The following is a 12,670-nucleotide window of genomic DNA, read 5'->3' as shown; positions in this document are numbered from 1 at the left end:
AGTTAAAAGGTGAGTCTTTCCAACTTCTATAAAATTGAGGCAATTGTTATGTATGTGACATCATAATTATTGCTCAGACTCCATCCCAATTCCAATAGAAGTGGAAATTTAATGATGGGACAAGCTGAAGAGTCAGAGTGAAGGACACAGTAGCTCTCCCTTCCAAGGAGAAGGGACTTTGGGAGGGGCAGCTTGTTTGGAAGGCAATGTCTTGGTAACTTATCTTGAAGTTATATTTGCAAGGCAAGCGTGCTCTTCTTAGTAGAAGGCATTTATTTCAGAAAGCTGTTTTGGGAGGTTTACCAATGGAATACCCCTTTACACTGCCAATTGACATACTGTGGAAACGTTGGGGCTACCACATCAGTCTTTATCATGAAAAGTCCGGAAAACTCTGTACTCAGGGAGTTGTTTTGAGACATCAGCAGAAATCTGCCAAGACTGAAGACTGACCCAGTGATTCCTGGGGAACCTTGAGGAAAGTCAATTAGTTTATGAGTCAAAGAAACCTCAAATTATTCTAAAAGGCATTTGCTGCCATCAGAAGGTTTCATTCTTGAATTAGCAAGCTGCTGCAAGTTCCAAGCTGATATTCTTTCTTAGAAAGATGCTTATGGGGTATAAATCTTTTTAAGTGCATTTTTTGAACCAGTTGTTTCATTTAAAGAAGACCATTAGTTGGTTATTAAGGATCTATATAATAGTGTCAATACATTCTAAAATTGGAGACTGGGTATGTTGTTTTGGATATTTTAATGGTCCCGATTGTTTAAGTTACTTGGCCTTGACTCATTTGCTTGACGTTTGCTTGTTTTAAGGGCTTGGAAAAACTCTCCCAACTACCCAGAGTTGATGTAATGGCTCTTCATATATGGGATACAAATATGAAAAATATCTGAATAAGTTAACTAACAGTATTTGAATGATTGGATCAGGTCTACACAACCAAAGTGAAGTAGATAACTGTGCAAATTTTCGAGGAATCAAAAAGTTTATCTTTTTTTTTAAAGGTTTTATTTATTTGACAGAGAGAGACACAGTGAGAGAGGGAACACAAGCAGGGGGGAGTGGGAGAGGGACAAGCAGGCTTCCCGCCGAGCAGATGGGAGGCTCGATCCCAGGACCCTGGGACCATGACCTGAGCCGAAGGCAGATGCTTAACAACTGAGACAACAGGTGCCCTGAGGAATCAAAAAGTTTAAAGAAAAATTCAATTTTCTACCAAAAAAGGCTTAACTTAATACATTATTATTTTGAGTGTAATTGTAACTGTGATACCTATCCAGAAAAAGGGCTGGAAGATTATACTACAAAATGTTAATACAGAGATGTAATATAGTTGTTATAAGCACCAGTGCTTCTTTGCTCTACTGATTGAGGAAGAATATGAGTTCATATTTGACTTTCACAAGCAGTGTGGTCTTGTTTTTGTTACTTAACCTTTTTAAGATTACTTCCCTCCGGTGGGTAATATCTATATTTTGAAGATGATTGGGAATAGTACATGAAATAATATAGGCAACCTCTTAGCACAAGGACTGGCTTTTTTTTTTTTAAGGATTTATTTATTTATTTTGAGGTGTGGGGGCCAAGGGGGAGGGAGACAGAAACCCAAGCAGACTCTGTGTTGAGTGCAGAGCCTGGTGCGGGGCTGGATCTCAAGACCCTGAGATCATGACCTGAGCTGAAACCAAGAGTACGTGTGTGCTTAACTGACTGAGCCACCCAGGCGCCCCAATGGCCTGGCATTTTTAAAAGAACTCAATAGATGTTAATTATCTTGACTACCATCAATACCACCACCATCATCAACATCAACATTATCATCACCATCATCATCATCGCCATCAAATGGCATGCGAGACTAGGTCCTCCAGGAAGCAGAAGCCAGGATGGTATTGAATATGCAAGAAGTTTATTCTTCATGACAGAAACGAGTGAGGGCTGGGAGAGGCTGGGGATACAGGTCTTTTGAGTGAAGGAGAGAGGGAAGGAAAAAGGAAGTTTGAGTGAAGCATTTAGACTACAGGACAGGGCAAGGGAAAGCTCAGCCAGGTCTTTAGGGAAGTCGAAAGTCACCTGTCGGGAAGTCCCACCTCTTTCAGGGACAGGCTTGTCATAGTAGCCTCGCCACATTCAGCACTGCCTGTGATCGGCTCGGGGAAGTGTGGCCTCAGTGCAAACTGCACCTATGATGGATTCCAGGGCTCAGAGCTAGAGCCCTCGGTCAGCTGGTCAGCTATGCTCCCTGAGATTGGGGGTTTACAAATGTGTTGTTAATGGCCGTCATAGTTATGAGTGATTTTATTTTATTTTATTTTTTAAGATTTTTTACTTATTCATTAGAGAGAGCAAGAGAAAGCACAAGCAGGGGGAGGGGCAGGGGGGAGGGAAAAGCAGGCTTCCCGCTGAGCAGGGAGCCCGATTCAGGGCTTGATCCCATGACCTTGGGATCATGACCTGAGCCTAAGGCAGACGCTTAACCGACTGAGCCACCCAGGTGCCCCAGTTGTGAGTGATTTAAAAAATTTTTCCATTTTTTTGGTATTTTATTAATTGTCTATATTAAACCTGCCTTACTTTAACATAAAGAAGCTGTAAAATAATGAATTTAAAGTATTTTCTTTTGCTTGCATAACCTGAAAGTGAGACTTGCTCAAATCTCACAGTAATTCCCAGCTTTCCACTTTGCTTGGATATTTTAGTACGGCCAGGCCATCACTGCAACCGGACCTTCCCATGAAAAGTTTTGCTGTTCTGCTCCAACTTTAATTTCTATTTAGAAACCTGATTTGATTAAAGAGTGAAAGTTTAAGTGTTTGTAACAGGATTCAATTAAAATAGGTCATACTTGGGGCTCTGAAAATGGTAGCTGGCCTTGGGCAAATTAGGAACAAAAGTGATAAAATTCAGTTGGATGCATCACAACATCTAACATCTTTAAGGAGGACGTTTTGTCTAATAGATTCAATTTAGAAATATTTAGTGTAGGTCATCAGCTTAAGCACCTAAAAAAAATGTGTTTGTTTGGTTTTTTTCTCCCTTTAGTTATAGCTAGGATCAGGATACCTGGACTCTAATCTACAAAATAAACAATTTGTGGTGGGACCTTGAAGAAAGTCAGTTAGTTTCTGTGACTTTACCAGTAGGTTAAAAAAGAGATTGTAATATTGGTGAATAATGTGCTTAGAGATGTTTGCATAAAAGATGCTTTGTCATTGTAAAGTATTATTGAATATTTATGGTCTACCAGACTGAGCCAAATGGCCCAGAGGAAAAAACAGTCAGATTTATGTAAACCTTGTTCAGTGTCCCAGATACTTCAGGATGGGTGCTCTATATATGAATGAATAAATAAATGGTATAAACATTATTTTAAAATTTGAAGGTACATCAATATTATCTGGGGTGTTAGCCAACGGGCCTGACCTCTGACGTTGAAAGGAAGTGTCTGCCTCCAGGTAACTATGTCGATCTCATAAATATTTTTAAAGCCACAGGCATTGATGGCAAGATACGTTTTCTTAGTTTTGTGTCTGCAAATAAAGGTAAATTATATCTTTACCTAAAAGCTACAAGAAATTATTGTCTCTCACCCACAGGATTGCTCTGAGAATTCGCAGACTGAAATTGCGAATCTTATACATACTTCTTCCCCCCCCTCCTTTTAAGAAGTGTTTTACTCACTATCTGTACTGTAGTTTTCTATCACTATGTGAGAAATCTGAGCTTCAAAGAAATAATAAAAACAATAGCCGTAAACACTGCCCAAGGACTTAATGGATCTTACTGAGCCACACAATGCAGATGTATTGGGACATAAATAGGTGATAAGAGAGAAGAGGCACAGAAGCAATGTGTTTGGAGGGGGTCACTGCTTAATCCAAATGGGTTCAGCACGAAGATTCATGAAACGTGACAGTGGGCCAGGAGGAGCTTGCTGTGACATTTCAGATTCCCCTACCTCTTCTAATTAACCATTTCAAGTGTATAACAAAACCTAGATCACATACAGATTTAGTAAGACCCGTCAGTACCAAGTGCAGCCCTCTCTGGGGGGGATGGATGGTTCTGCTCTCCTCAGGCAATGGACTATGACTCAGTAATACCTCAAGTTGGGCTTTTAATTTCTGTGATACATTGGTTCTGAAGAGCATCTGTCTAAAAGACAAAAACCGTAGCAGAGCTGCTTTATGACCTATCTGTCATCAAATGCATTTAAGTATATTGCATAGGTCTAAATATACCTTAGCGAGTCTAATGAGATATTTGAAAACATGAAAACCACATATAGAAAAAACTTGCTATCATAGGAACGACAGGAATAATAACAATAACAATAATAGCTGCCTTTTAAAATATTTTATTTATTATTTTAGAGAGAGAGGTTGTACGTGTGCAAGTTGGGGGGAGGGGCAGAGGGAGAGGGAGAGGGAGAGAATCCCAAGCACATGCCACATTGAGCACAGAGTCCCACGGGGGGGCTTGATCTCATGACCCTGATCTAAGCAGAAACCAAGAGTTGGATGCTTAACTGACTGAGCCACCCAGGTGCCCCAATAGCTGCCTTTTTAAACAACTACTATTTGCCACCATGCCAGACATTTTACACACTTCCCATATAATTATTCCCTTTTACGGATAAGGACACAGACTCAAAGAAGTGAAATTATCCAGGGTGAATTAGTTTGTGGGAGTTCTGGAAATTTTTTTTTAATACAGAAAAAAAGACCCCAAAGACCCAACAACCCCAAATTCTTGCTGAGGCAGGTTGTCAGGAGTTCTTGCCCCATTAGTCGGTGGGCTCAGAAATCTTCAGGGTGCTAATATCTGGACATGAACCACCTCTCTTCAGGTCAGCCTCTCCAAGTCTACTCACTCCCCAGCTCTTCTCGCTTGTCTTGCGAAATGGGAACCGGGATTGAAACCCCAGAGTCATGCCTCAGTATCTGCAGCATTGTGTGATCTATAAATATTAGTTGGTATGATCTGAAAGATTCAGCGGACTCTGAAGCCTGTGATTTTCATTAGTCAAGAAAAGGATACCATTAGCTCATTTTCACAAGTGCCAGATTTATAGAGGTGTTCTAGAAAACATCTACTAAAATGGAATTATTTAAAATAAGACATTTGTATTTAACTGGCAAACAGAATCAATTTACCTGGTGCAATTCATAGATTAGATTTAGGAAGCCACCCCCCCTTCTTTTTTGCTTAGTTGTGTGATACAATGAAAATCTGATTGGTGATTGATAGGAAAATAACGAAAAGCAAATTAGTGTTCATAAAATTTTTGAGTTGATTTGCTACTGGAACCTGGCCAGGCAAACCCATAGGGGTTGAGGCTTTTAGGAGTATTTCATGTCTGTGGTGATGTCACTAGGAAGTTACAGATTAATAGCATGGTGCTGTTTATAATTTTCATGTAGCAGAGGGAGGAAAGAGTTAAAGGATTTAAATGTTGCAAAGGGTATTTCTTCTGGGCAGGAGAGGTTTGAATGTAGGGCACCTTTTGCATTTTAAGCACGGATGTTTGATCCCTTGTCCCACAGTTATGTAATAAAAGAACTTTATTATTATTTTTAAAGGGAAACAGAGAAAAGGCCACTAGGAAAAATACTTGTCCCCTGGGGGACAGCTTTTATAATGCATGTTGTTCAGGAGCTACTTCCTCCTGCCCCAAGGTTCTGGAACAGGATGAATGCCCTTCTCAAGGTGCTGAGAGGCCAGAGGGACGACTGAGTGCAGATGTCAGAGTAACTGCACGGACAGGGTTCACTGCACGCCCAACAGGCTTGGATGGTCCCAGGTGCAAAGAGCTGATGCAGCCAGGCAGTCAGAAGAGGGAATCTCGAGGAGGCCAGCAAGACAAGGTGGGCTCCATAAAAGACTACTTACTCTGAAGTCTCTTCTTAGGAGAGCCAGTGTAGGTTGGCACAGTGGGCACAAAAATCATTTACTGACAACCATCATATACGCTAATTCCCGGAGAGTCATTTCCAAATGCATCCGCTCCAATAATACATCCAATACTTTTCGTCAACACCACTATCAAGTAGGAAGACACAGGTGTTATTAGCACTCTGCTTCTGCAGATGAGGAAACTGAGGCACAGAGAGGTTGGGTGAATTGCCTGAGGTCACAGAGATGGTAAGGCATAGAGATAAACTGATATACATATAGAGAATGTAAGAGCAGTCTCTGTTCAGTGACCCTTGGCTTACAGATTTACTTTGATCTGTTACCTATGCTCTCTTCCAAATCCTTAAACTCAAGGAAACCCCAGATTCTTCCAGTTTAACTGGGGGTGATATCAGTGGTATAAAGTATGGGATGGAGTTCAGGGCATGGTACAATACTTTGGAAGCTGAAGGAGTTTGAGAAAACATCAGTGTGAAGGTTCCTCTGACTTCCCCTGCCCTTCTCCCCTGAAACAGGTCATAAAACACTCATTGAAAGGTACCTATACCTGGAGGAAAGGAACATCCTTATCTCTGAAGACAGAGGGACACTGAGCAGAATCTGAATAAACAGGCCTTGCTAAGTTTCCCCCAATTTCCTCCCCTTACCTTATGCTCTGTGACCATCGTATTCCTCCACAACCGTCACTCGTCATCAAACCAGGCATGAAAATACTCAGGTTTAATCATTTCTTTGGGTCCTCATTTCCTTATGAAGGCTCCCAGGGCATATAAAACTTTAAAAAATCTGTATGCTTTTTGCCTGTTAGTCTATCTTTGTCAGTTTAATTTTCAGCCCCAGCCGGGGACCCCTAAGAGGGTCTAGGAAAACATTTTTCCTTCTCTACACATGTAGAGTGCTTGGCAAAGTGCCTGTCCCATCGTAAGGCTTAATAAATGATAGCTATTATTATTATCATGATGCTTTTTCCAGTGTACTGTTCCATCCTTCCAAATGGGGCTCAGATTAGCATAGTGGCAATCAGAAGCTGAAGCCAGTTTAGATTACTGCAGTGCTCTGATGGATGAAGAGAAGAGCAGAGATTTTTCTTCAAAGACAGAGAAAAGTGTCTTTCACTAGACAGCATATTTCGATGCATAAATGGCTGAATGCGAAGAGACTTAATTGAAAGATATAAGAATAATTACAGCAGAATAGCAGCGGCAAAGGCAGTTAAGACAAAAAGCCGCATATGTTAAACAGGACTAAAGTAAATGAAAAAGGGAGTCTTAGAAGCCTCTGTAGCTAAGCACATTAGGATCATCAGAAAACAACAACACGACAAGTGCAGGGTTGGAGCCCAAAGGGTCGAGTCCCAGAACCAGGGCTGAAATATTTCCTCTCACTATTTATTTCTAGGGGAATTTATCACTTCCCTGAATTACTAAATCAGTAGTTAAATTATATCCACATTGTTATACATTACACCGTGCCGTCCACAAGGAGGACACTCAGGGCACACTCAAAAATAACTTTGTTTTTCTCCGCCCCCCCCACCCCCGTCCCTTCACACTTAGTGGGGGTAGCTCTTCTCTTCCCCTCAGAAGTCAACACAGGTGGGCTCAGTGATCTTAAGGCTTAATGTGTGCTGGATATTTTCTCTGTTTAGATCTACTCTCCACCGCCTCTGCTCTGGGCCCTGGGCAGCCAATCCATATTGATGTCATTGTCCTTCGACTTCAGTTTGCATTTGATGAATGGGAAGTATTAGCAGGAGGTGGTAGAGTCAGGTGGGAGGAGAGAGAAGCCAGAGTATTTATTCTTCGGGTTCCCTCCCTCCTGGATTGCAGTGGGTTGGCTGTGTCCCTGAGCTAAAGGCCTCCTCTTCTGCCAGGCAGCCCTTGGCAAGTATCTACTCTCTACAGGTTTTGGAAACTGATTCTGCCCCAGCCCCTTCCGGGGTGCTAATGACTTCATGCTGTTGCAAGCCCTGAGGTACTGCACTCTCCCTTGTTGCTTCCCGCAAGCCCTGCTCACACCATTGTAAATAGTCCTTTATGAAACTCTCCTCAATTACCCAGTGTGAGCACCATCTGTTTCCTGCTGGGACCCTGGCTGATACATATGGCCACTCTTGGTTACAAAACACAGGCTTATTTTATTTTGGTATTTAGAATAATTAGTCCATGAAATAGTTAAAACTTCAAATCTGATTTAGGGCTGCCTAGGTCTTAGCTTTTTGGAGGAGAGGGTGTGGTCAATCTTCTTTCTTCCCTTGCTTCTCTTATTTCTGCTTGTGTACTAAGTCTTCTGACCTGGTCGAACCTGATGGACCTGGGTGAAGGCAAGGTAATAAAAAGGAAAATTCTTAAGGCAGTTTCACGACATCTGATTTGGGCCCTTATTTATTTATTTATTTATTTATTTATTTATTAAGATTTATTTATTTATTTATTTATTTGAGAGAGAGAATGAGATAGAGAGCATGAGAGGAGGGAGGTTCAGAGAGAGAAGCAGACTCCCCGCTGAGCAGGGAGCCTGATGCGGGATTCGATCCTGTGACTCCAGGATCACGACCTGAGCCAAAGGCAGTCGCTTAACCAACTGAGCCACCCAGGCACCCTGGGCCCATATTTAGAACAAAGTCTTTTTCTCACGGACATGCCTCAGAGTCCTGCCCATTGCTGTAGAGCATCCCAGGATACCAGATGCACGTGAAGCGTCTGCTCCAGCTCATCACTTGCTCTCTCCAGCCATTTACCTCAACTTCCATCTGTTGAGGGGAAATCTGTTTTAAAGCCTTTAGCTGCATTAAAGATGTTTGTTTTCAGGTTTCTGCCTTTTCTTAAGACAATTTTAATAACACATTTTTTTTCCTTAAAAATCATTCTGCTTTTATTTTCTCTTTATTACAAAATTTATTTAGAATTAAAAAAAAAAATCCAAGTGGATAAATTGACTTATTCTTTTCCTGTTAATCTTCCTCTCCCTCCCTCCCTTCATTTTCTCTTCCACTTTTTTCTTTCTTCTTCTTTTTTTTTTTTTTTTAAGATTTTATTTATTTATTTGACAGAGAGAGACACAGTGAGAGAGGGAACACAAGCAGCGGGAGTGGGAGAGGGAGAAGCAGGCTTCCCGCCGAGCGGGGAGCTGGACGCGGGGCTCGATCCCAGGACCCTGGGATCATGACCTGAGCCAAAGGCAGACTCTTAATGACTGAGCCACCCAGGCGCCCCCTTTCTTTCTTCTTTTTATGTTTAATTGTCAGAGAATGTACCTGTGTGAATTCAAGGTGTTTGAAAATAATTTTCTGTTGTTGAATAGCAATCTCTGTCTCTCGTACGTCTGTATCATGTTATATACACATACATACATATGTACCTATACGTATAAAGTCAGAGACGTCTTTCCACAAGAGAATAAGTTTATAAACTATGTTAATTAAATGCTCTCTTTGTCATTTTCTGAGAGAGTCTCTCCTCTGTTAGTGGAGTTTTTGTTACATCCCTGCATTTATCACAGGTTTTTCTCTTGTGTTTGTCAAAACTCTATTGTCAAAAGTTCATGATTGCTATATGGTTTGGGTGGGCTGTAACTTTTATTAATATGAGAATATTACTCTGTCCCATTTAATGCTTTTCCTTTATATTCATTTTATGTAATTTTTAAAGTTTTATTTATTTAAATAATCTCTACACCCCATATGGGGCTCAAACCCATTACCCTGAGATCAAGAGTTGCATGATTTTCTGACTGAGCCAGCCAGATGCCTTTTTACACAATATCAATAGTCCTAAGTCTACTTTATTTTTATCAGTATTTACATCATAAATATTTTTTCCTCTTCACCTTTACTTTGTTCAAACAGGACTATTTAGTGGGTTTGTGATTACCAAGGTCTCAGCTTCTTTCTGCCATATTATTATTTTATATTTTCTAATGTGATAGTTTCCTTTTGCTTCTCCCTCTTCTCTTCTACCTCCCCCTCCCCCATTATATTTTTCTTTACTCTTTTTCCCATTGAGTGGTGTTGCCCACTGGAGGTGCTGTTGGCATTTGGTCTCGCCATTTCTCGGTTCTGTGTGTGGCTGTCCTGCCCTTGGAGGGCCTTCATCATGGGCCCTGCCACTAAATATCAGAGTAGCCCAGTCTCTGGGACAATGGGAAGCTTATTGGCACACGCTCCCATGCCTCTGGGTGTTACACCGCTCCTAACCTCCAAACAGGGTCGACTTAGATCTGTAATTTCTTTTCTCTTGTGGTTATCTTGACTTTTCTAACTTAATTTTTAATTTTATCTTAGCAACATGTACAATGGTTTAAAAGCTCAAATAGTACTGGGGTGCCTGGGTGGCTCAGTCGTTAAGCGTCTGCCTTCGGCTCAGGTCATGGTCCCGGGGTCCTGGGGTCGAGCCCCGCATCGGGCTCCCTGCTCTGTGGGGAGCCTGCTTCTCCCTCTCCTGCTCCCCCTGCTTGTGTTCCCTCTTTCGCTGTGTCTCTCTCTCTCAAATACATAAATTAAAAAAAAAATCTAAAAAAAATAAAATAAAATACAATGTAACACGGGGCACCTGGGTGGCTCAGTCGTTAAGCAACTGCCTTTAGCTCAGTTCATGATCCCAGGGTCCTGGGGTCGAGCCCCGCTGCGCGGCGGGAAGCCTGCTTCTCCCTCTCCTGCTCCCCCTGCTTGTGTTCCCTCTCTCGCTGTCTCTGTCTGTCAAAATAAATAAAACCTTAAAAAAAAAAAGCTCAAATAGTACTGTGAGAATTATAACACCCGACAACAAAGAAAGATCTTTTATGTCACTTCTGTCAACTTCTTACTTAGTTCCCTAAAGCCAACATATTTGAGTCTTTTCACCATCTTTTTCTAGTACTTACTTCTATGTTTCTAAATAGCATGCATATACAGTCATTATTTGCACTTGATCTTAGCCAAAAGGCCGAGAAGCGATTCATAGTCATTATTTGGTATTCTAGTTGAAAGTATATCGGCTTCCGATTTTGTAAGATGAGGTTTTTTCAGCCTGTTCTAGTACCATACTCACAAAGCAAACTTTTTCGTCTCCGTTTTTTCCCACTTGGTTGTTTAACAAATTTTGTCTAAATCTTCATTCAGTTTTTACATCACTGTTTTATGTAAAAATGGTGCACGACTGAGCCACCTAATATCCTATGATTGAGTTTCTTGTCTTGTACAGTTTTTGTTTTGCCTGAGAGTTAATAATTGTCTGTTGTTGGTGGCTTCCTATTTTAGGATTCTTTCACTAATTCATCCCCACACTGTCGGCCAGAAATGTAAATTGTTTCTTACATGTTCAAACACATCAGATGTTTTATCAGTTTCTCTCTCTCTCTCTCTTTTTCTTGGAGACATCTTTTCTGGAACCCTCCATCCTCCTGTGACACGATATTGAAATGCATTTCCATAGAGTCTAGTGGTTTTTCTTGTCACTTTGGAGGCTCTGTCCCTTCTGAATTAGCTTTGGACACAGAGTACTGTTAGTAGATGAGGGAATCTTTGCTCACCATAACCTCAAAGTTCCACATAGAATAGTTATGTCTAATACATTTGAACGTTAATTGCAAAAATAAACAAATATTTTTTGTCTGAAAGTACACCAGATCATAATTTATAAATGGCAACTACTTGAATTTTTAGCCACATTTAATTTCTCAAATAATTTGCAATACCGTACAAGCATTAAAATAACTCCTGCATATTTCTGTGAAGTGATGAGATAGCAAACATCAATATTTATGTTTTATGCTAAACACACCTCACAGAAACTGTTTTACTCAGCACCTACTACAGGTAACCTCCACTTTCCTAAAGTTCATGGTATGCCACTTATCTGCATTAGTATGGTAATGGCTTTTTTCATGAAAGTGACATAGCATAAGCTAACCTTAGGAGAGCAGGGGGTACTCTTCGCTTTACACCTTTTCAGGTTATGAAAAGTTTCCTAGGAACGTTCTGCTTTCAGATAGCTGAGAAACCTTATTTTCAAACATTATCCGTGGTCCTGGAGAGACAAAGGTAAGAGTGAAACCTGGCCCCTGCCTTGACAGAGCTCCAAGGGTGAAGGAGGCAAAGGTATTTTTCAAGATGACTCAACTCTCTGTGTTAATTGTACCCAGGGTGCACCCAGGAGGGCATGGTTCTGATGGGGAGTCAGAGAATACTTCTAAAAAGTGGTGTCGTGGTAATGCCACTTTTTTTTTTTTTTTTTTTTATAAAAGATTTTATTTATTTATTTGACAGAGAGAGACACAGCGAGAGAGGGAACACAAGCAGGGGGAGTGGGAGAGGGAGAAGCAGGCTCCCCGCTGAGCAGGGAGCCCGATGTGGGGCTCGATCCCAGGACCCTGGGATCATGACCTGAGCTGAAGGCAGACGCTTAAAGACTGAGCCACCCAGGCGCCCCCACTTTTGGTTTTTAAAGGAAGAGGACACACACACATACACACACGCTCACACACTTACTTTTTATTTGACCTGATTTCCTTTATGCAGAGGACTGAGATCTACATAGATCTATGTCCTCTCAAATGGCATTGTTATGGCAAAAGTGAAAGTTTCATGGCCCCATTTGTATTGATGACTTCCAAATCAGGAAGCTGAGGGCCCCACAGACAAGTCATGCAAGGCTGGACACCAGATCTTAATCACAGGCAAGTCTGCAAATATTTTTAGAGTAATTCCTATGTATGCACTATGGTATCAAGAGCAGGCTGCCAAAAGAAGAGAAAAAGAGCAACTGGTCAC

The 12,670-nt window shown here is 41.2% G+C and overlaps 1 protein-coding gene across 1 annotated transcript in view; it reads left to right on the top strand.

Moving 5' to 3' along the window:
* The window catches only part of LOC118010165 (cytosolic beta-glucosidase-like), a 105,026-nt gene that overhangs the window by 6,490 nt on the left and 85,866 nt on the right, over positions 1–12,670 (top strand). Inside the window, 2 exon segments of the mRNA XM_035004360.1 lie at positions 5,589–5,835; positions 7,571–7,691. Of these exon segments, the coding sequence (XP_034860251.1) occupies positions 5,589–5,835; positions 7,571–7,691 (368 nt within the window).

The sequence above is a fragment of the Mirounga leonina genome, unplaced genomic scaffold, assembly GCF_011800145.1.
Source record: "Mirounga leonina isolate KUSES-001 unplaced genomic scaffold, KU_Mleo_1.0 Mir_129, whole genome shotgun sequence".
Taxonomy (NCBI): Eukaryota; Metazoa; Chordata; class Mammalia; order Carnivora; family Phocidae; genus Mirounga; species Mirounga leonina.
The sequence above is the reverse complement of the archived record's forward strand: the minus strand, read 5'-3'. Positions and strand labels throughout refer to the sequence as shown.